The sequence below is a fragment of the Lepidochelys olivacea genome (assembly GCF_965140295.1).
Source record: "Lepidochelys olivacea isolate rLepOli2 genome assembly, chromosome: 10".
NCBI classification, from domain to species: domain Eukaryota; kingdom Metazoa; phylum Chordata; order Testudines; family Cheloniidae; genus Lepidochelys; species Lepidochelys olivacea.
Window position 1 is genome coordinate 79,291,717 of NC_140420.1, and position 21,648 is coordinate 79,313,364.

Sequence of the window (21,648 nt, forward strand, 5' to 3'; positions counted from 1 at the left end):
TGTTATCTTTCATTGGTCATGTCCTAGGAACTCAGGAATTACCATATTAGATCAGACCCAAGGTCCATCTAATCCAGTATTCCATTTCTGACAGTGGCCAGCAGATGATTTAGAGGAAGGTGTAAGAACCACACAGGAGCATGTGAGATAATTTGCCCCCCATATTAGGTCTCCTCCTATCTCTTATAGGTAGAAATTGGCTTAAGATCCAAAGCATGAGGTTTAACACCACTTCCTAATTTTGTTTAGAATTAACTATAAAACTCTAGATATTCTTGTTACCCATATGCATGTCTAATCCCTTTTGCTAAACTCTTGTCTTCAATTATGCTACTTTACTCACACTTACAGTCATGCTGATTTCAATGAGAACTACTCACATGAGTCAGTATAATAGCATGATTTGACCCATAAAATAATAGATTTTTCTCTGCTAGCTTTTCCACTAATCACGCTGATGCATAGTCTTTTAATGGGCTTGCTCCACTTAACCTGTAATTTCACACTCTGTGAAACATTTTTAGTACAAGTGTCATAATATTTTACAATTTTCAAACACTCTCTCTCTTGTTGGTAGTGATTTTTTAAGTCACAATAATTATAACTTTTCACTTAAAAGAAAGTGTTTTTGTGTCCCAATTCCTAAATGGGCATGAAAAATAAGAAAAATGGGAAGGCCTTAGAAATACAAGAGCCAGGTCTGCTAATGAATGTATGCAGAACATAGAAAATTTTTCAGGGAGGAAGCATGCAAGTTAGCTCACTGGACATTTAAGTGTCAACAATCTAAAGTCGACAGAGTGACTTTGGTAGAACTAAAGGAGCAATTTTTAAATTTCTGTACTTTAATAAATTTCAGTTGATAAGGCAACATTGAGCATTAAAGGGACAATCAATTTAAAAAAAACAGAATTTATGTTTTTAAAAATCTGCTACTGTTAAAAGTAATACCAATAATTACTTTAGCACAGAGATCAGAAAAAATGTCTGATTTTTCAGGGTTTTTTTTTTTTTTTTTTTTTGCATATGGTAGCATTCAGTGTACAGAGTCAATATTTGTTGCTTCAGTGTGAGGTTTTTCCCCACAAACAACAGTGGAGAAGAGAAACTGAAAAAAAAACAAAAAGAAACAGGAAATCTAGTTGTAAAACCACAAAAATTGGCAATGGGCTTAGAGAAGCTACTTTTAATCTTGAAACTGACAAGATTTCAAGTTGACAGTGTCCCTTTAATACCAAGAATGCATATATTGTTGCATGTATTGTATATAATGGTGCATCTAATGCACCATTGTTACTTGACCCTACATGCTGATTATTCACAATACAAAGAAAGCCACATTATACTCAAATTTTAGCAGTCATCTTTCCTGTGGAATATTCATTGGTCCATGCTTAAGACTGTAATATTGTACCTGTAATATGGGCACTGGTACCCGGTATTTCCTCAATCAAGAAACTAAAACTCACCTCCTCTAACAGGAGTGGAAAGTCTGAAACCTTACACAGATGTGTAACCATCAGCTCTTTCAGAGTCAGTCAACTGCTTTTAAGTATTTCTTTGCTGTCATACCAACATATATCATGCAGGGCAACAGCAGGATCACAATGTGACACAAAGGTCACATTTAAAAATAAAAAGCCTTTCAGCACATGAAACCCCATCTTTATGTCTCTACCCAATCTGCATGCTCAAACATGGATTTTCATATATGCAAATTTGGAGGCATAATGTTACATTTCATTTTTGAAAATCTGATCACAGCATTCTACCTTCAGAGTAAAGAGTGGATACAGCATACAACAAAACCCAGTATGTTTGGCTCTTACACACCTGCTGGAGCTGTTTCTGCACTGTTAGCTACTATTTAAGGGCCTGAGCCTACTCCCATTGAAGTGAATGACAAAATGTCCACTGATGGGAGCAGGATCAAGCCCTGAACATCAACTTACATAAAGTCTGAGGGCTCGTCTACACGGCACAGTAAAGTGTGATAGAGGGTTGTGATTTGTAAAACGTACTAACACACTTCACTCTAATTGCCTCATGTAGACCCTGCTGGCACACTCTAAAAGCTACTTTGTTTCTGTTAATGTAGTCCTGTTTGAAATGGGACTACATGAACACAAACTAGGTATCTTTTGGAAGGCACCAGCAAGGTCTGCACAGGGCAGTTAGAGAGCAACACTATACTCTACAAATCGGATGCCTGGCGCTGCGTAGACAAGCCATTAGAAAGTTCTCACATGTGGAAAAAAAAGGAAAATTCTGGCCTGACCACAAGCCACAACATGAAACTGTAGAACAAGCGGCATAATGACATAGACTAATAAGGTTAACAGTCTGCTGACAGTTATTAATTTAAGCTTCAAATAGTTAAATCATCAACTATCATAACAGCAGTGTTACTCAGTTTCTGGATTAAAAGAGAGTCATTCTTTGAAGCAGCTGCCCCAAAAAGGATCAAACACTGCTCAGAGAAAACATACCTCTGCAACATTGAGCAATAAATGAGCTCATCTTTTATTAAAGAGACACTGTCAAAGTTGGTAGGCCCAGAATGACCTATTTTTCTTTTTTGCAAAGTCCATGAAATTGTTTTTTCTCTTTACTACTATCCAGAACATACACCACATACAAGATCCCCCCCAAATCAAAAGAAGTATAAATAATATATCAATAGCTATCTTTACACCATGCATATCACTGTGGTATCCGAGTGCCTTTACGGACAATAAACTAACAAGAAATAAGAAGAACTTAATAGTAACATATACCAAACTGTATTCAGTCTGTAAATTTTAAAAAAAAAAGTATGCAGCTGTTTAGTTGCGTAACAGACACTAATAGATAGAGAAGCAGGATGCTTTCATCCCTTTATAAGTGTTCCGCATTCGCCACTTGCATTATCCACAGACTCACAAACTTTGGCATTCTTTTATGCAAACACTGTCAATTTTTCACTCATCTCAGGAACAGAAGATTTACTGAACTCTAAAGCAAAAAAATTAATTTTTGCCTTTTTAATTTTGCCAACCTGCAGTTTAAACACTAAAATAAACTATAACCATAATACCGGTGTGGTCACCAACATTATGCCAGACTTAAACATCAGTTAGTACCTACAGAGAACTTTTCATGTCTCACCTTCAAACAGAAAGGTGGCTGGCATCCATGACCAGAACCATGAATACATAATCTCCTTTTTTTAATTCAGCTAGTTACTTATTTTTTTCTTAAATATTGGTAAACTGACAGAAATAAAGACTCAGTTCAGTTCTTGAGTTGATTAATGAATCCTGTCTTATTTAGGTAATTAAACAGAGCTTCTACCCAAATGGGGATCAAAACTGCTAATAAAAATTTTCCAACTTGGTTACTCCTAGCAGTAGTCTAACATGGAACAATGTGGAACAAGATTTTCTTCTGAGGATAGTGCTAGTGAAACTGCTAGAGAGGCCACCTCCACTATCTACCCATCCCTTAGTCTATAGCATAGTTTTGTAACATGGTTAAAACAGTTCTCAGAGTTAGAAATCCCATTCTACATTGAGGGTAACTATGTTAGAAATAAGAAAAGGGGTACTTGTGGCACCTTAGAGACTAACCAATTTATTTGAGCATAAGCTTTTGTGAGCTAGTGAGCTGTAGCTCACGAAAGCTTATGCTCAAATAAATTGGTTAGTCTCTAAGGTGCCACAAGTCCTCCTTTTCTTTTTGCTAATACAGACTAACACGGCTGTTACTCTGAAACCTGTCATTATGTTAGAAATCTCACTACATACCACCACGTCTGTAGAGTTGTACACGACTGTACTCTAAGGCCTGACCTAAAGCCTACAAAAATCGACATATATAATCCAGCATTTTTAGACATTCCCACATAGGGACAAAGGAAATGTTACCCCTTTTCAAAAACACCTTTTAATTACTTGCTAGAGGTAAATCAGTTCAATTATTCACCAGCGTTTCACAAGGATTCTTGGAATAAATCCTCCATAAACATTAGAGCATTGAATGTTAACTGAACAAATCCAGACATGTAATCTTACCATACTGTTATTAAGATTCTTGTCAACCTTGCAGAATGTATGTGGAGGGCTTTCTCCCTTACTCGGTATAATTATACATATATCTGTGACAGCCAAAGTGTTTTGGGTCATGTTTTCGGCGGCTCTTCGGTAAGTGATGTATACTCTTTGTGATGAGGCACTGCCACTAATGTTTGCAGGACGACCATATGGAGTGGCTTGAATGATTTCACAGCCCTGTTTTAATCTCTCTTTCCCATCATATAAAACCCTAGATTAAAAAAAAATAATCAAAGGGCAAAAGTAATTGTTTAAACACAGTGAAGATTGATCCAGAACTGTAATTTAAGACTATACATTTAAGAACAAATCCTGTCGTGCCTCTGATCAGAATATATTTTCACTGAAAAGAAAAGCTACTTCAGTTCACATTATATAAAAACATGTTCCAACAGGAAACTTCCATTCTGATGCTAGATTCCCATTTTCTTTGTGTATAATTACTTTAATGTGTATTCACATGCACTGTTTTCAATCACTAAAAGCCTCCTAAGCTGTAGCTAGAGCTCTCATACTACTGTATCTGTGCTCATAATTCAACAGATCACTCTATTCATGACATATGGGAGGGAACCATCGCCCAGTAGCTTGCACATGGGTGTCAAGACTTCTTTGGTTCTATTTTCAACGCTATTACTGCTTTATTGTGTGATCCTGGGCACGTCACTTAGTTTGTGCCTCATTCATGTATAAAATGAAATATGATGTTTAACCTATCTAAAGAATGTGTTGTGAAGCTTAATTTTGTAAAATGCTATGAGTCCCCCCAAAAGCATAGAGGATTATTGCTGTCACTAACTAAGGGCTTGTTGACACGAGCACCAGACTTTTACTGAACTGTAGCAGGGTCACACAGTGAGTTAGTACTGTACACAGCAAACTGGTGCACTGTAGATTCACACCTCAGCTTGCCGCACACTAACTCACCACACAGACAAGGCCTAGGATCCAACATTTACTAAGCATGATGTTTTTTTACAATATAGGCCAGATCTAAACCCCAACTGAAGTCAACAGGACCCCCTCCTTTGAGGGCTTTGGATCAGGTCCTACATGTATAAATAATCAAGTTCTTAGTATTGTATGTATTTTTGTAAAGCTTGTACTGTTTGTTTGTTAATCATTAGTACTACTTAAAATTACTAGAATCAATAGCACTAATAAAAAAAATTACTCACCCCAGATCAGTAAGTGGAGGCTTGTCCCTTCCTCTCCTGTAGCAAAGGAATATCTGTGGACCCACAAGACTCCCATTATTGAGATCTCCTGATAGTCCTGAAGGAGTAACATCTATGCATTTATATCCCTGAGGCACTTCCTCCCCCAGAGATTTAATAATTACTGTGACATCAGTGATAGGTTCTTTTGGTTTAGCTATTTTATGGCAAGCATCATTGAAGTGGATTTCTTCTTCTAGTGGTTTTGAAATATCTGTCAATCCTGCTACAACAAAGTAGTCAGCAACACGAACGCCTTTGTCTTCCATCTTCCATAACAGAAAGTAAGATCTGGTAAGTAATAAATATAGATATGTTTTTGGAAATAGAAAATTCTCTAATATGTAAGAAAGGCACATTAAGCAATAAATACCAACACTATAACTATATAGTTTAAAAAAAATCAAGAAGTTTGCATCATAATATGAACTACAAGCCACAATATGGAGTATACTAAAAAGAGACACACACACCTAAAAATAACTGCTGTAACATTTTTCATTTCTAATTACCAGTCTGCAACACTTACGAATTCTCACATTTTGTCTGTATTGATTTTGGCACATACTATTTGACACAGATTTTTATCTCTCTAAGGAAAGGAGAGCTCATATGGCCTCTTTTTGTTACTTACATACTAGAGTATCAGCATCATCAGTGAAAGCAAGAATGTGCACAGTTTTGGGAATAGCTTATTAGTTAAATCCCAGAGCCAAATGTCAGTGCTCACATATTTAGCATATGCTCACATATTTCAATATATATCACACAAGTGGATTTATTTTTGTATAATCTACATCAGTTAATGTACTTTTTAAATATATATACACACGGGCAGGAAATGTCCTCCATATTCTAAACATAGGTAGGTTAAATTACGTTTTAAGTAATATCACCTTGTACCGTGAGCCCATCAGATCTTACAACGTAACCAGGATTAAGGCCAGACCTGCAAGGAATATTATGGTGTGCTAATAATTGGTACCAATTCAGTAAATGATACAGCTCCCTTGGGTCTATATTCACACAGAGTATCCAGAATACAACTAGGTTTACTGTGCAGCTGGAGAGGTGAGCCTTTGGATGACATGTAAAACCAAGAACCTGATTATCTAGCCCCTTCAACACTCAAATGGTCAGGATAGAAAAATTAAATCAAGATAACATGGAATTTTTCACAACAGTGGGGGATGCTAATCCTGCTGTTCTGGCAAGATCCCAGTTTGGGAAATTACAGTTTATCTACCTAAACTACCCCGTTATATCAATTGAATAAGGAAAACTTCACATCCAGTCCTAATTTGTTTTGCATAGTATTATTGTGCAGTGTTTAAATAGCTGTCATTTTCTACCCAAGGGTGGGTGAATTTTAGTGCAGGATGAAGTGATCCCTGCAAGATGGAAGGATAGCCTTGAAATTAAGTCAGGAGATGAGATATCTGGAGATTTAGATTCTATTCCCAGCTTTTTGCCATCGACTCCTATATGACCTTGGGCAAGTCATCTAACCTCTCTGTGTCTCAATCTGCAAAATAAAGATATTAATACTGTGTGATGGGTCATTATAGACTATTACCATAAACCTTTGGAAAACTGTCTAAAAATCATTTATCAAAGTCACACTAGAAACCACCCAATGCATGCTGAAACCTTGCTGAAGCCTGTTTCAAGAACTAGACTTCTGTCACTTTGTTCTGGGGCTGTGAGGGGAGGCATGTTCTGAAATTACTCAAGGTCCTCTTGTTTTTGAGCTATCTGTGTCAGGAATGGCACTGGAAGACTCTGTAAGGGACTGCTGTGAAGAACCTAGCAGAAGTCCATGGAACAGCACTGGTCTTCAGTTTATTTTTTGTCAGTTTTGTTTTGATTGCTTTGTGGTTGTCTTTTCTTTTGCTTTTCATTATTTTCTGCTCCAGGTTACGGGTATCAAGCCTACTGAACCTCAGGCCGTGGTGTTTATTGGGTCTTACTCACAAACCTTAGCTAGTCCTAAATTTGTTTCGCTTGGTCATCTAGCATTGGAAAGAGAGGAGAGAGAAGTGAGATGACTCTGTCCAAAGTTGAGACTGTACCTTTGATCCAGCTTTTCCAACCTGACTTCAGATAACTAGAGGAAAGAACCATAACAGCCTGAAGTTGAAAACCACCCCCACCATCCACCTGACCAGAAGAGAAATTCAAATTATTTTTTCCTTCTCCCATCATCTTTTCTGTGTTCAGGTGGAATAAATGACTTGACCTATTTATAAAGTTGCATGTAAACTGAGAATCTTGATTGTATGCAATGTTGTTGTAGCCATGTTGGAAGAGCTCTGCACAAGCTCAAAAGATACTACTTCACCCACTTTCTCTCTCTAATCTTTTGGTTGTAATTTTCATAATTTAAAATAAGCGTTGTGAAACAAAGCTGGCTGTAATTGCAATTTTTCCTGCATACTGAGTAAATGAAGTAGAAGAGTTTAAAGTCATGTATGGTTACTGAGAAACTAATGCCCACAACTGCAATAAAGAATCTTGAGATACGGCACTCATAGTAGAGTGCAATAGTTACATCTAACTAATCCTTAAAGTACCTAGACAGGTACTGACGTATATCAGAGAAGAAACATCTTTTTTTTTTTTAGTTCAACCTTCAGGACTAATTTGATAAAAATAAATCAGGTTTCCGGTATAAATAATAGAATCAGGAGAATAAGAGAGATGATATTGCTAACAAGCTATATATGAAAGTAATGACTCTATAAACTCAGTCAGAACCTGAGGCTGAAGTAATACATCTGAGGATTTACAAGTTCAACAATAATATAATATGTGCTGTATCTGACGCCCTCAATAAAACCAGCACAGGCTAGCTACAGTACTTAGAGAGATAAGGCGATTTAACACAGTGTCTCTAACCTAATTTAATGTCCAAACACTAATATTTTGCAGTTATGCAAATTCAAATAAAGTACTGTATATATTGTCACACAGCTACTAAATATATCATCCTCTATAAAACTTACCTATTGTATATTAAATGTTAACTGACATGAAAACTTTCTCCCTTTACCAAGCAGCAGCCACTCTGAACCAATGAATGAATGATCACATTTTTTAAGATACAGTGCACTGCACAAACATCTGTTTCTATCAGCTTAAAAACATACAGAAGAGCTTATGCAGTTGCCTAAAAATATCAAATCATTTTTGAGAGTGCACTGAGTAACGTATCAAGAGGAAAATGCATGCTTCATAATGGAGATCACCAAGAAATAGTGGTCAAAGACAGTCTACCAGGTAAATAATAGAAAGGATTTCTTGAAGAACCAAGAAGAGCAAGGGGCCCTGTGGGTGGAAAAAACAGTATGTGATCATGAATTAATGTAAGTAATGTGATCATGTAATTACTGCATACGCACAAAGGGGCCATATTTAAGGTTGCACAGGACTTAATTCTGGCATTTTCTACTTTCGAGTGCTTGACTTTGCAATCTTAATAGCCTTTTAACATAGGGGGTTTTTGTGTGAGTAATATTATACATAGTTTGTAATGCATTTTGAGATTTACAGTGCTAAATGATATGTATGCTATATAAGGCTATTAATAAGCTAATAAAATCTCATCACCATGTCCTAGTATATTGGTGTTGCTGGATAGACTAGAATGAAGCTACATCACACCTCACAGGCAACACATTAGACTTAGGTTACGTAGCAAAGAACATCTCCCTGAATTTATATTCCAGCATGCACAGAATTTGGGCAGGCTGCTTCCCCAGATGCAAGGCTCCTACACTGTGCAGGAGTGTGGCTATGCAGAAAGGAAAACTGTAGGATAGCTTGTGGCACCTTAGAGATTAACAAATTTATTTGAGCATAAGCTTTCGTGAGCTACAGCCGATGAAGTGAGCTGTAGCTCACGAAAGCTTATGCTCAAATAAATTTGTTAATCTCTAAGGTGCCACAAGTACTCCTTTTCTTTTTGCTAATACAGACTAACACGGCTGCTACTCTGAAACCTGTAGGATAGCTGTGTGAAGAAGGGAGAACAGGCAGTTGTCAAACAGGCAAAAGCACGAGAAGAGAAGGGGGAAGTGGCTGCCAATCAGGGCTTTGGAGCGGAGCCTGCGGAGCAGCTACGGAGCAGTGGAGCTGCAGGTTTTTGCCAGGAGCTGGAGCAGAGCCAGAGCACAGTTCCAAAGCCCTGGCTGCCATCCAGGCCACACACATTTACACATGCTCATTAAATAATACAAATGACTGTTTTTCTGCAATGTACATTATAAAGTATTTTTTAAAATTCAATAAAGAATACAAAAATAAATGTTTATTCTTTAAGATCAATCAACTTTTAAATGTAGTATAAAATTAGCATAGCTGCTGTGTTGAATAATCAGTTAAGCAGAAAAATAGAGGACACTTTCTACTATTACCATCAGTTTTATAAAAGAGGTCAATTTGTAGTTGAAAGTAATACGTAAGTTAGTGAAAGGTCTTTCATTTGGATATGCTGGGAAGTGTCACTCAAGCTATTATCAACGCAAAACAGAACTGAAGTAGCATTTCCCAAGGATTTTATGAAAATGTGGTGGTAACCATGGTCAGAGCACTGACATGAGGATCTGGGCCTGTCCTATAGAAAGGGGTTTTTTTGTTTGTTTTTTTAAATGTACATTTAAGAAGCAGACATGTATTTATCAATGTTCTCCTACCTATGCTTGATTCTATATTTATATTGCCATTTGGCATGCCGGAGTTCTTGCCTAGAGCAGTTCTCTGAGCATTCTACTGCCATTGAAGTTCTCGGCTAGGGCATCTCCCTAGAGTGCTGTTGGTACCTGCAGGTGTCAAACCAACGAGGGAAGCTGGGCCATAGGAGGATGCTGTGACGATCACATTGTCATTGTCACTTGGGATGCAGGTTGTCCCAAGAGAATATTTTATTAATCATATTTCTTATGTTAGTGCCTAAAGGCCAACCAAGAATGAGTCCCCGTTCTGTTAGACACTGTACAGAGTAACAGAGACCCACGCCCTGAAGAGCTTACAATCTAACTAGATAAGAGAGACACAGGTTGGGGGGAAATGGCTATAACACACAAGCAGAGTAAACAATGTGTGATGGAAAATGGCATGTTAGTGCAACAATTTTGGGGGGGAAGGGAGGTTAGATAAGAGGAGAACAGCTAAATGGAAAGAAAAGTGAAGGGAGAGAGAAGGACAAGTCAGGAGAGAAGAGGATGAAGGGGGCAGGTGTGGAGGGAAGGTGAGGTGAAGAGACTCTGAGGGGAGAGGAGTGGAAGCGTTGGAGCAGACAGCCAATCAGCATAGGGCAGAGAAAGCCCAGTCAAAACTGCAGAAAGTTCTCTACGTCTAAGACCAAAAAGTGTTCTCTGCCTGCTTCTGCCCCTACTGACTGGAGTCTCTGCCTGGCTCCTCTCTACAGTTTTCCCCCACAAGGCCTCATTTTTGGGAGGGCACCACCTGGGTCCTAGTGTCTGAAAACTGGGAAGGTGTCTGCTGCAAAGTTCTGGATCCAGAGGGGTGGCCCTGGTACTGGCAGAGCTCCATTTTATCCCCTCTGCCCCTAATGCGACAGTACCTGCTTTGGCTTCTTCTGTCCATGTCAGCTGGAGTCTCTGGCTGCTTCCTCTCAACAGGTTTCCATGTCAAGGCTTATCTCCCCCTGCCACATACTATACACCAAGTAGTGTGTGAATTTATTGCCCCCATTCAGAACAAGTAGCATATTAGACTCACTGAGACTTCTGTAATTTATCTGCAACTTTTGGAAAAATAAGGCTGTGGGATGCCCCCTAAATTGGGTGGGATCCTCCCCTGCAAAAATGAGATCTTTGAGACTTGACTGCTACCACTGAACCCAGTGGCCAAATTGAAAACGGTGGATCTTTGTAAAGGTTAGGGATATTTTTCATTCATATTTTGTTTAAACAAAGTTGGGAAGGATGGTGACCCCCCACCAGACAACCATTTTTGGAGTGAGCAGAAAGGAATGCTAAAAATGTACTTCCAGAGACTGAATAAAATTAGCACAAAACTAGATTTGAACTGAAATTTAATGCTTGCTAAGGAGCTAGATTTCTGAGTTCTGCAAATTTTACGGCCTTGTGTCACCTTCAATAGCAATTTGTAGTGCTCATTTATAGTGGAAGTATTGAAATGTTGCTTTATCATATCAAACAACATACACACTATGATTGTTTCAGAGTAACAGCCGTGTTAGTCTGTATTCGCAAAAAGAAAAGGAGTACTTGTGGCACCTTAGAGACTAACCAATTTATTCAAATAAATTGGTTAGTCTCTAAGGTGCCACAAGTACTCCTTTTCTTTTTACTATGATTGTTAAAACTACAGACAGATTCAAAAAGGCAGAGGCAAACAGCTTCCCATTTATACTACACATTTTCTATATAAATCTTTTCCATGTCAAGGCTTCTCTTAACCCTCCCCCACACACATACTGTATGCCTAGTATAGCCTGAATTTATTTCCCCAGGTCAGCACAAGTCTTGATGATTCTTATATGCTACTTCTGTAATTTAACTGCAACTTTTGGAAAATTAAAAAAATAAGTCTAAGTGATGTTACAGCTCCCCTTAAGATCTTAATTTTTCTTCATACAAAGCCTTGCAGCTACTAAATATATGATAAAACAAACAATAGGTCAAAAGTTAATTCAGTGGTTGATTATTCAAACAGATTCTTACACTTCCATAGATTTGCTGAGAAGGATTCAAATGCAGTTTTTGATGTGATGAGATTACATGAATTGTACACTTCAGTCCTCAAAAAGAGGAGAGAAAAGGGTAATACTCAGCTAATGTAGAGTAAATAGTCACTGTGCAAATATCATGGTACACACACAAACAGCTGAATCTGAACAACTGTAACAACATAGCTAACAGAGTAATGAACATTTCTATAGCAAATTTCATACCAAATTACTCCAAAGTGCTTCATAACTATGTACATACGATATCATTCTGCAAGTAGCTCCCAAGGAGGGGAGGAAACAAGGTACAGCACACCTCACTGCACAACACTTGTGGCTATGAGCACACTGAGACAAAGCTCTTATGACGAAAGCCATAGCGTCTTAACGGAACCTGTTACAGAGCTCTCTGGAGGTAACTATTGATTCCCACTCCATTCATGCAGACTCTACAGCTTGAAAATAGGCCTTAATTATAAAGATTTGGGATATTTTCCTTTTAAAAAATGTTTTAAAGTGAGAATAGAGCCCAATCAGAGGTTCAACACATATACCTAAGAGTATACCAATAGAGCTACTTTTTAAGGTAAGGAAAAACTAACAGTAACAGATGAGAGCAACAAAAGGTGATATTCCCCAGTGCTAAATACCCTGCTTTATTTTTTAAATGAATCTATTTTTGGATTAACACATAAAGACATATTTTTTTTATTTTATAGTTAAAAAGCAAACACTATTTCTCAAACAGAAAGCAGCAATATTATTACTGACCTGTTGGCAATTATGCAAAAGGAAGAGTCTTGAAAAGATGAAAACATTTTAAGACTCATTAAATTTATGTATCTTATTTTAGTGCTGAATACTGAAAACAGTCTACCATATGTACGGTGTGAAACGTTCTGAGGTTATAAACAGATGCTTAGAGGAGTATGACAGCATAACAGACATATTTTTTCAGCCTTAATGACCAGGAACTTAACTAACCTGAAAAAAGTAATTTAAAAAATCATGTATTTTCAGAAACTACCAGTAAAGAATGGCAAATGGCAAAACACTACTGCAATACCCAGCATACAGAAAAAGCTGACTCTTTAAAGACAAGTGAAATATCACTGGGATTACAATGTACTGCACACATACTAGTTTCACCATTACACTTCCAATAAAGTCAAGATATGGTTTTCTGTTTTTTAGAACTGTTTGCAGCTTCCATTCAAACAAAATGAAAAGAAAAATCATAAACAAAACAGTAAAACTAGTGGGTATCCACACAGCATGCTGGCTCTCAAACCAGTTAATTTCTTTCTTGAGAATGTATATAAAGAAAAATGTTCACCAATTAATCGATCTTCAGTAACATATTTAATACTTGAAATGATTCCACTGAACTTGCAAGATCATCATTTAATCTTCCTGTCCTGATTCCCCTTCCTGCCTGCATTTTCCTTTGAGAATATTCAACAGCTTTTTATTAATTTAATTTTCCTTGGTAGGGTCCAAGTGGTATTTGTCTCTGCTAAATATGTCTGAAGTAGAAGAGGTTTTGCTTTATTTGCCTAGCTGTTGAGTGATGTTCTACCAAAGAACAGGGAATAAAAATCTCCATTGGCAAGTAGAAAACTTTCTCTAGAAAGCTTGGAAGATGACAACCTCAGTTTCTGCACAATTTATACTTTCATTTTGGAAAAAAAAACTCATACAAGCAATTTTAAGCCAAAGTTTTCAGGCATATTCACTAATACTGTGGTCTTAAAAGAAAAAAAACCCTTCAATTCGGATACCCAAAAATTGAGAAAAACACAAAAAAGTCAGTGGCTGCTTTTGGAAATTTGTCTGCAAGCTTCTAGTAGGTCTAGAGCCCTCCAAACAGGAACCAAATGCAATATTTTCTTCCTGAGCAGGTAAACAGAATACATCAGTGCCTTTACTGCTGCTCATAGCTTTGCCAGGCACCAGGAAAGTGAAATTAACAAGAACTTGTCAGTTTCACGGTGGCCATTCAGAACTATTTGTGGGCAGTAACATTGTCATGAATCATGTCACTAAGCACTGCAGCTTGGTGAAGCTATGAGGAACTGCAATTATTCAAAGCAAAGGACCCCATTTCTCCTGCAGCAAAAAAAAAAAAAAAAAAAAAAGAGAGACACTGAGTGAGAGGTAAGAGTACTAGAGGCCCCATCCCGGTAATCCCTTATCAGCACCCACAAGATTCTGGAAAGAAAGAGTATCAGAGCCGCTCCTAACTTGTCTCCCACCCCTCCCCCCAAAAAGGTTACAGAAGTGAAGCTTCAAACTTATTAGCCAGTGTTATCCAGGGACCAGAACAGCAATGTGATAGAAATACCATCAACCTCTCCCGTCCGGCTACCTATTCGGTTTCCTACCAGTGCTCTCAAGGCCACACTGTGCTGTCTTCACTGCTATTTTCAGAGTAGCAGCCGTGTTAGTCTGTATCCGCAAAAAAAAAAAAAAGAAAAAAGGAGTACTTGTGGCACCTTAGAGACTAACAAATTTATTTGAGAGTAAGCTTTCGTGAGCTACAGCATGGAAAACTGCATGCATCCGATGAAGTGAGCTGTAGCTCACGAAAGCTTATGCTCAAATAAATTTGTTAGTCTCTAAGGTGCCACAAGTACTCCTTTGCTTTTCACTGCTATTGTTATCCATGCCTGGTGTATTCAAGCTTGCTTGAGTAGGCTAGCCCAGGCACAATTTCTGCTGTGTAGACATACCCATAATTTGATTTCACTTCTTTCACCGTCTTCTGATATCCCAAATGCTCTTTCATTCTATTCGGTGATTTTCTCCTTCCTCTGTAAAGTGTTTCTTTGCACTTATTTTAAAATGAAAGTGCTTGTTTTGGGCTTGGGTTAATATTCTTTCGAGTGAGAGCAGAAAACTGTAGGAAGAAACTTGTGTATGTTTCAACTCAATCTTTCCATTAAGGAGTAAGGTTTGCCCTGCCTAAGGAATGAGTAAAGAATTCTGCCTCCAGACATGAAGTTTTCAGGACACTTGCAAAGAACAGCGACTACACAAAGCTTCCAGACCACTACTTCACCTGTGGGAAACAAGGCTCAGCGCACTGCCCCCAACATCCCCAAAGGAATTTTCATAAGTAACACTAACATGCAGCTAGCGTAAGCTAATGCCCACGTAGTTAGCATTCTTTTTTACTTCATTTCACTCCACCTTGCCTGGCAGGGCACTGACCCCAGGGTATATCTACAAAAGCCTCCTTCGCAGGACTGAGGGAAGGACAAGCATGCAAAGCAGCCGCTATAATATTCTGCACGGAGATGCACTTGATCCAGGTCACCTCTGCATCCAGTAGCAGAGGGCCAATAAGAGCTCAATTATGTGCATCAAGTCACCCACTCTGAGGCATGTGGGGTACTGAACAGTTAAAATGCAATTTAAACAGATGGATATTTAAAAGATAAACAAATGTGGCTTAATTATAAAACAGAGCATGGAGTACCACATGGGGCCAATGGTAATCAAGATGCATTTTAAGTGACAGGCCCTATTTTTCAGAATGAATGTACGCACACTAAATGTAACTACAGGCAGTTTTGGTAACTGCAAATGACCAACTATATGCGTAACTGCTCATTTGTGCTGTTTCTGCAACTGCATGAGCAATCACAATAAACATGCAGGTTACAGCCAGATTCTCAGATCTCATTATGCCCCACGTCAATTAAAAATGGGAAGGGAGGTGATGTAAGTGTCCAATAAGATGAGAGAAACCATACTTTAGGGAATAATTAAGTAAAAGCTTTATCATCTGCAGACCTTAGGTGCAATGGCAGCAGCCTTAAGAAATGGGGGGTGTCAGAGTGCAAACAGCCTCCTGGAGCTTTGATATGTTGGATGGGTCAAACCCCTACCTTTCCCATTGAAGGCTCTGAAAATCAGCAGGGACAGCTTAAAATTAAAAACTTTAAGCAGCCCGCAGTGTACAGAAGCCAGGGTAATATGATCACTACAAATGAAACCAGAGAGATGTGCTGCTGTGTCCTATACATAAGAACGGCCATACCGGGTCAGACTAAAGGTCCAACTAGCCCAGTATTCGGTCTTCAGACAGTGGCCAATGCCAGGTGCTTCAGGGGGAAAGAACAGAACAGTTAATCATCAATCATCCCAGTTTCTGTCAAAACAGCGGCTAGGACACCATCCCTTCCCATCCTAGCTAACAGCCACTGATGGACCTATCCTCCATGAATTTACCTAGTTCTTTTTTGAACCCTGTTAAAGTCTTGGCCTTCACAACACCCTCTGGCAAGGAGTTCCACAGGTTGACTGTGCACTGTGTGAAGAAATACTTGCTTTTGTTTGTTTTAAACCTGCTACCTATTAATTTCATTTGGTGACTCCTAATTCTTGGGTTAAAAGAAGGAGTAAATAACACTTCCTTATTTACTTTCTCCACATCTGTCATGATTTTATACACCTATCATATTCCCCGCCTTAGTCATCTCTTTTCCAAGCTGAAAAGTTCCAGTCTTATTAATCTCTCCTCATATAAAAGCTGTTCCATACTCCTAATCATTTTTGTGGCCCTTTACTTAACCTTTTCCAATTCCTATATATCTTTTTTGAGATGGGGCGACCACACCTGCATGCAGTATTCAAGATGTGGGCATATCATGGATTTATATAGAGGCAATATGATATTTTCTCTTATTATCTATCCCTTTCTTAATGATACCCAACATTTTGTTCGCTTTTTTGACAGCTGCGGCACACTGAGTGGATGTTTTCAGAGAACTATCCACAATGACTCCACGATCTCTCTCTTTAGTAGTAACCACTAATTTAGACCCCATCATTTTATATGTATAGTTGGAATTATGTTTTCCAATGTGCATTACTTTGCATTTAACGACACTGCATTTCATCTGCCATTTTGTTGCCCAGTCACCCAGTTTTGCAAGATCCCTTTATAACTCTTTGCAGTCTGCTTTGGACTTAACTATCTTGAGTAGTTTGGTATCACCTGCAAATTTTGCCACCTCACTGTTCACCCCTTTTTCCAGATCATTTATAAATATGTTGAATAGTACTGGTCCCAGTACAGACCCTTGGGGGACACCACTATTTACCTTTCTCCATTCTGAGAACAGATCATTTATTCCTACCCTTTGTTTCCTATTTTTTAACAGTTACTGATCCATGAGAGGACCTTCCCTCTTTTTCCATGACAGCTAGTTGCAAATAGCAAAATATGTCTGCTGAAGGCCAGCTCTGAGGAAGTTATACATACAACTCTTCGCAGTCTGCTTTGAACTTAACTATCTTGAGTAGGTGGCTTTTACCTATCAGATAGGCTAACAATGAATTCACATTGCCATCCTTCACCACCCCAATGCCTTATTTTCACCCCTATGCACCAGATGGCTTGTCCCTGACTTCCTTATGTACCTAACACCCTTTCACTATGCACTGTCCACATTTGCTTTTTTCTTAAAATTTCCTACAGTTGGACTACATTGCTGCAGCTCCACAAGTGGTAGCAATAGGGAGAAGTACCAACACAGACAGAGCTCAGATGGCCACTGTTTGTTTTTAAACCACTATACTGTATAGGTCTCCTCTGAGCAGGTGTCCAGCCTACACTAAGCTCCCTCCTCCCTAATGCTGAACTGGAGGTGGAGCTGCGGGAAATTTTAAGAAATACGTTAGTATACAAAGAGCCAGTGAGTACACTGACAAGCCTGTGTGTCAAGTTGTGTGCAGCTCTGTAGGACATTTCTGCACCCCAGCAGAGTACATAACAGTCCAGGCTGTGGGAATGTGTGAAAGGTAGCCTGCATGCTTGAATGTCACATAAAATGAGTTCAGATCCAACCTCGACTTAATCCAAACCAAAGTTCAGAGGTAAAGCTGGTTAACATTTTTCAAATGAAACTTTGTTAAAAAAATTTAAAGAAGGGAAGAAAAGCACTGTACTTTTTGGTTTTCCTTTTAGTCCCTTTTTCAGGGGCAAAATGGACAAAAGAGAAAAGGAAAGTGTGAGGAAGAGCAGGGAACCCCATACCCCAAGTTTTCAAAACTAAGAACTCAATTTTTTTCAATGTTCTAATCCTGTAAAACAGATTTTGCGGGGGAGGGGGTGCAAAAAGACTGAAAATGTCTGCCATTTTCCACTCAGCTCTATCGGGAGGTGCATGTGAGGGTTGAAATACAAAGTCTGTTTTGGCCAATCTCTTATTTTCAGTTTAGCAGCTCAGTTACAGGCAAAAATTTGCATGTGTTTTTTATCTTCTGTATTTTTCAATGCACACTGCCCGGAACTTAAATTCACCCGACACCTTCGAGCCAGAAGCAGAAGTAAACATATACAACAAGGAAAATATACGCAATGTCCAGAGTCAAAGCTGTAGTGGAAAACGCACCCTCCAAACACTTAATGAATGTGAACACACTTCCTAAAATTTAACTAAGTACCCCTTCATCATTCTCCATCTTTGGCCAAGAATAGTGATCTTCTGAGTGTGTTCTTTAAAAGTGATCCAACGGTAGGAAATTGGTGAAAAATCAAAAGGAAACAGTCCTTCTGTAAGGGCTTCCTTCCCTGGCCTGAGTAAGAGCTCAGCATGCAGTCTGACTACAGGATTGCACACTAATTTAGCAGAACACTTTGTTTCTACATATAGGTTTGGTTAGCATGACTGTAGTAGGGATCTAATTACTTTTGCACTTGCAGTATTTGAAAAGTGGTTGTTGTTCCCCCCCAGCCTTAAGTTTATACAATTATACAGTAAAAGCTGCCTACTTATGTAAACTGACACAGCTCAGAATCTGATCCAGTCACACAACTGTGATTTCAGAATAATTCCATTGGAAGCAATGAGCTCATTCTGAACTTACAGAAGCATAACCAAGATCAGAATCTGACCCAACAGTCATCTTCTGCTTATTTGTATAAGTTTGTTTCAGCAAAAGGGGGTTTCCCTCTGACTTTTTTTTTTATTTACATACAAATTAATCTAATTTCATACCTTACACTTATTGATGGGCTATTTCTAGCAGCGCTGTGACATGGGCAGTGTAGACATGCTTTATCACCAGGGGAGAGCGCTCCTTGGCAACAAAAAAAACCCCACCCATCCACTGAATGCATCCGATGAAGTGAGCTGTAGCTCACGAAAGCTTATGCTCAAATAAATTTGTTAGTCTCTAAGGTGCCACAAGTACTCCTTTTCTGTTTACAACAGCAAAGAATCAGAACAGAAAACTTGGAGGAAAAGTTGGATAAGGATAGACATAAACTTGCCCATTGTTACAGCTGTATCCTGTTCATTTTCCTTGCACACTCCATTCTCACCTCATTAGTACTAACTCCCTTTCCCCCTCTCCTTCGCCTACCCTTGGCTTCATGCTCTTTAGCTCCTCCCTTAACTCTCAACCCCATGCTGGAAAGGACACCTCCCTTCTTTCAAAAAGCAGCCTTCCTTTCATCTGAAAAAGAATCCCTTTTCTGAACCCTGCCATTGAGCTCCATCCTCCTAACCATTTCTGCACCCCATTGTATATGAATTATGTAGAGTATTACTTATGTCTGAGCAACGTGTATGCAGGCCCCGGACATTGTATTATGAGACACTTATCACTTCCATAAAATATAGCTTGTGGTGGGCTGGTATGGGAAATATTGAACCAAAAAACACCTTCTCTCCCCAAAAAGAGTAGAGAGGCAAATGTATTCTCTATGTAACAATTTGTGGTAAAATGTGTTTAAAATATTAGGGCCATTCTTCACCTCCAGGAAGAGAGCAAATTCTGGACCCAGATAGAAAAATGTTTTCACCAAGAGTCAGAAAAACAAATAATAGTTACAAGGAGTCTGGAAAGGTAAATCACCTACTAAATAATGGGACAGTGACTGGTATTATTTATTGCAAGTACATCTTGGGTTGGGGTAGAAAATGAGCTATTAAAGAGGGCAGAATCAGTTTTGGGAAGTAAGGTGTAAAACATCACATTTGAAATCATATTAGTTAGGGCAAGTACCTTGATATGTAGATGAGGGTGGGTTTCTTTTAAAGATTACCATTAGGCCTCACTCCACCCTATACCCAACCTTTTGCTTTTGTCACATGAATTATTATCAATCACGTTTATTACAATAGTGCCTCAGGACCAACCAGAAATGCCCCCCCCCCCGATTGTATTAGTAATCTGCTTTGTTCTATTTATTACCCCTTTTACCACTTAAAATCTGCCTTTTATAGCTAATAAAATTTGTTTTGTTTATTATTAAACCCAGTTTCTGTAATTTCTAACGGGGCGGGTGGGGGGGGGGAGAGACAAGAAGTGTGCATAGCTCTCTCCACATTGAGGGAGAGGGTGAATTTCAGAATATATCTTTGGGTCTGTATTCCAAGGGAGGTGGACATCCGAGTGCTGGAGGAAGTCTCTTAAGCTGAGTTTTCCCAAAGCTGATCGCAGCTGGGTGTGGCCCTGCCTGAGTGTATTAGAGGAGGTTTTAAGAGCCTGGCTCAGCAAGACAGGTTAAAGGGGGCCCATGCTGGCAGAACAGGTAGACTCAGTGGTATCTCAGCACACCAGGTGGCTTCCCAAGGGGTCCAACCTGTCACATATATCTTACTCAAATCCCTCTTAAAATCTACTTCTTCCATCAGGCAGAAAACTGTGCATTAATATCACTATTGCTAATAGTAAGTGGCACCATAGGACAGAGAAAAGAAACTCATTTCAATCCACTATCCTGTATTGTCATCTTTATAGGTGTGGTGTTAATTTTAAGGGTGGGCACTTGTAGGGTACACGCATTTAAGTTAACAGGATTTGTCTGACCACACTATTTTAGAATTCTTTTTACAAAATTAGTTGTTACATTTCCTTAATATTGTTTTACTAAAAACATGCATCAGTAAACAACTACACATTGTCATTCCAAAAGTTTGTTAAAACTTGTTATAGAAATCCTAGGAAAAGCTATGTACTGTTAGAAACTCAGAGTTTATTCCATCCTGACATGAAACTACTGAAAGTATTATAGCTTCACTTAGGCACCTCTCGCACCCACAAAGCTGGACAATCTCCAGTGCAGCAATATATTTTGGGCTCAATTTGAGGGGTATGTAACAAGAGAAAAAGATCAGAGAAAGGCAATGCCCATTTACTTAAAGAGAAGCACCTACTTCAACTGAATGTCAAAAGGAGCACTCATGCTAATCCCTCCTGTTGAAAGGCTGTGGAGCATTTACATCCACCCAATAGGGAAATGAGCTGGAGTTGCAGAAACCAAAAAAACTCTTTCCATAATGAATGGATGAGGAATCCTAAAGATCACATCAGGGTCAACAGCAACCACACTTATGGCAAAAGGCAGCTATCATTAATAAAGTGAAAGTTGTTTTTTAAAGGCAAGCCCTAACAGCACTCCTGAAAAAGGACAGGTGGGATATATCTGAATTTAAGGGCAAGCCTACACTGCAAAATTAAGTCGACTTAAGTTTCACCAACGTACAGCCACCACAGTAATTAAATTGCTTTTGCATGTCCAACTTTGCTTCTGGCGTTGGCAGTGCGCACCCTCACCAGGAGCACCTGAACAGATTTAACTGTCAGTATGGTTCATTGTGGAATG

General features: G+C 38.8%; 1 protein-coding gene across 1 annotated transcript in view; it reads right to left on the bottom strand.

Moving 5' to 3' along the window:
• DENND4A (DENN domain containing 4A) overlaps positions 1–21,648 on the bottom strand; it is a 98,265-nt gene that overhangs the window by 72,043 nt on the left and 4,574 nt on the right. Inside the window, exons 2-3 of the mRNA XM_084642519.1 lie at positions 5,270–5,599; positions 4,053–4,302 (exon numbers count right to left, since the gene is read on the bottom strand). Of these exons, the coding sequence (XP_084498645.1) occupies positions 4,053–4,302; positions 5,270–5,577 (558 nt within the window). The 5' untranslated portion in view covers positions 5,578–5,599. The remainder of the gene's footprint in view (positions 1–4,052; positions 4,303–5,269; positions 5,600–21,648) is intronic.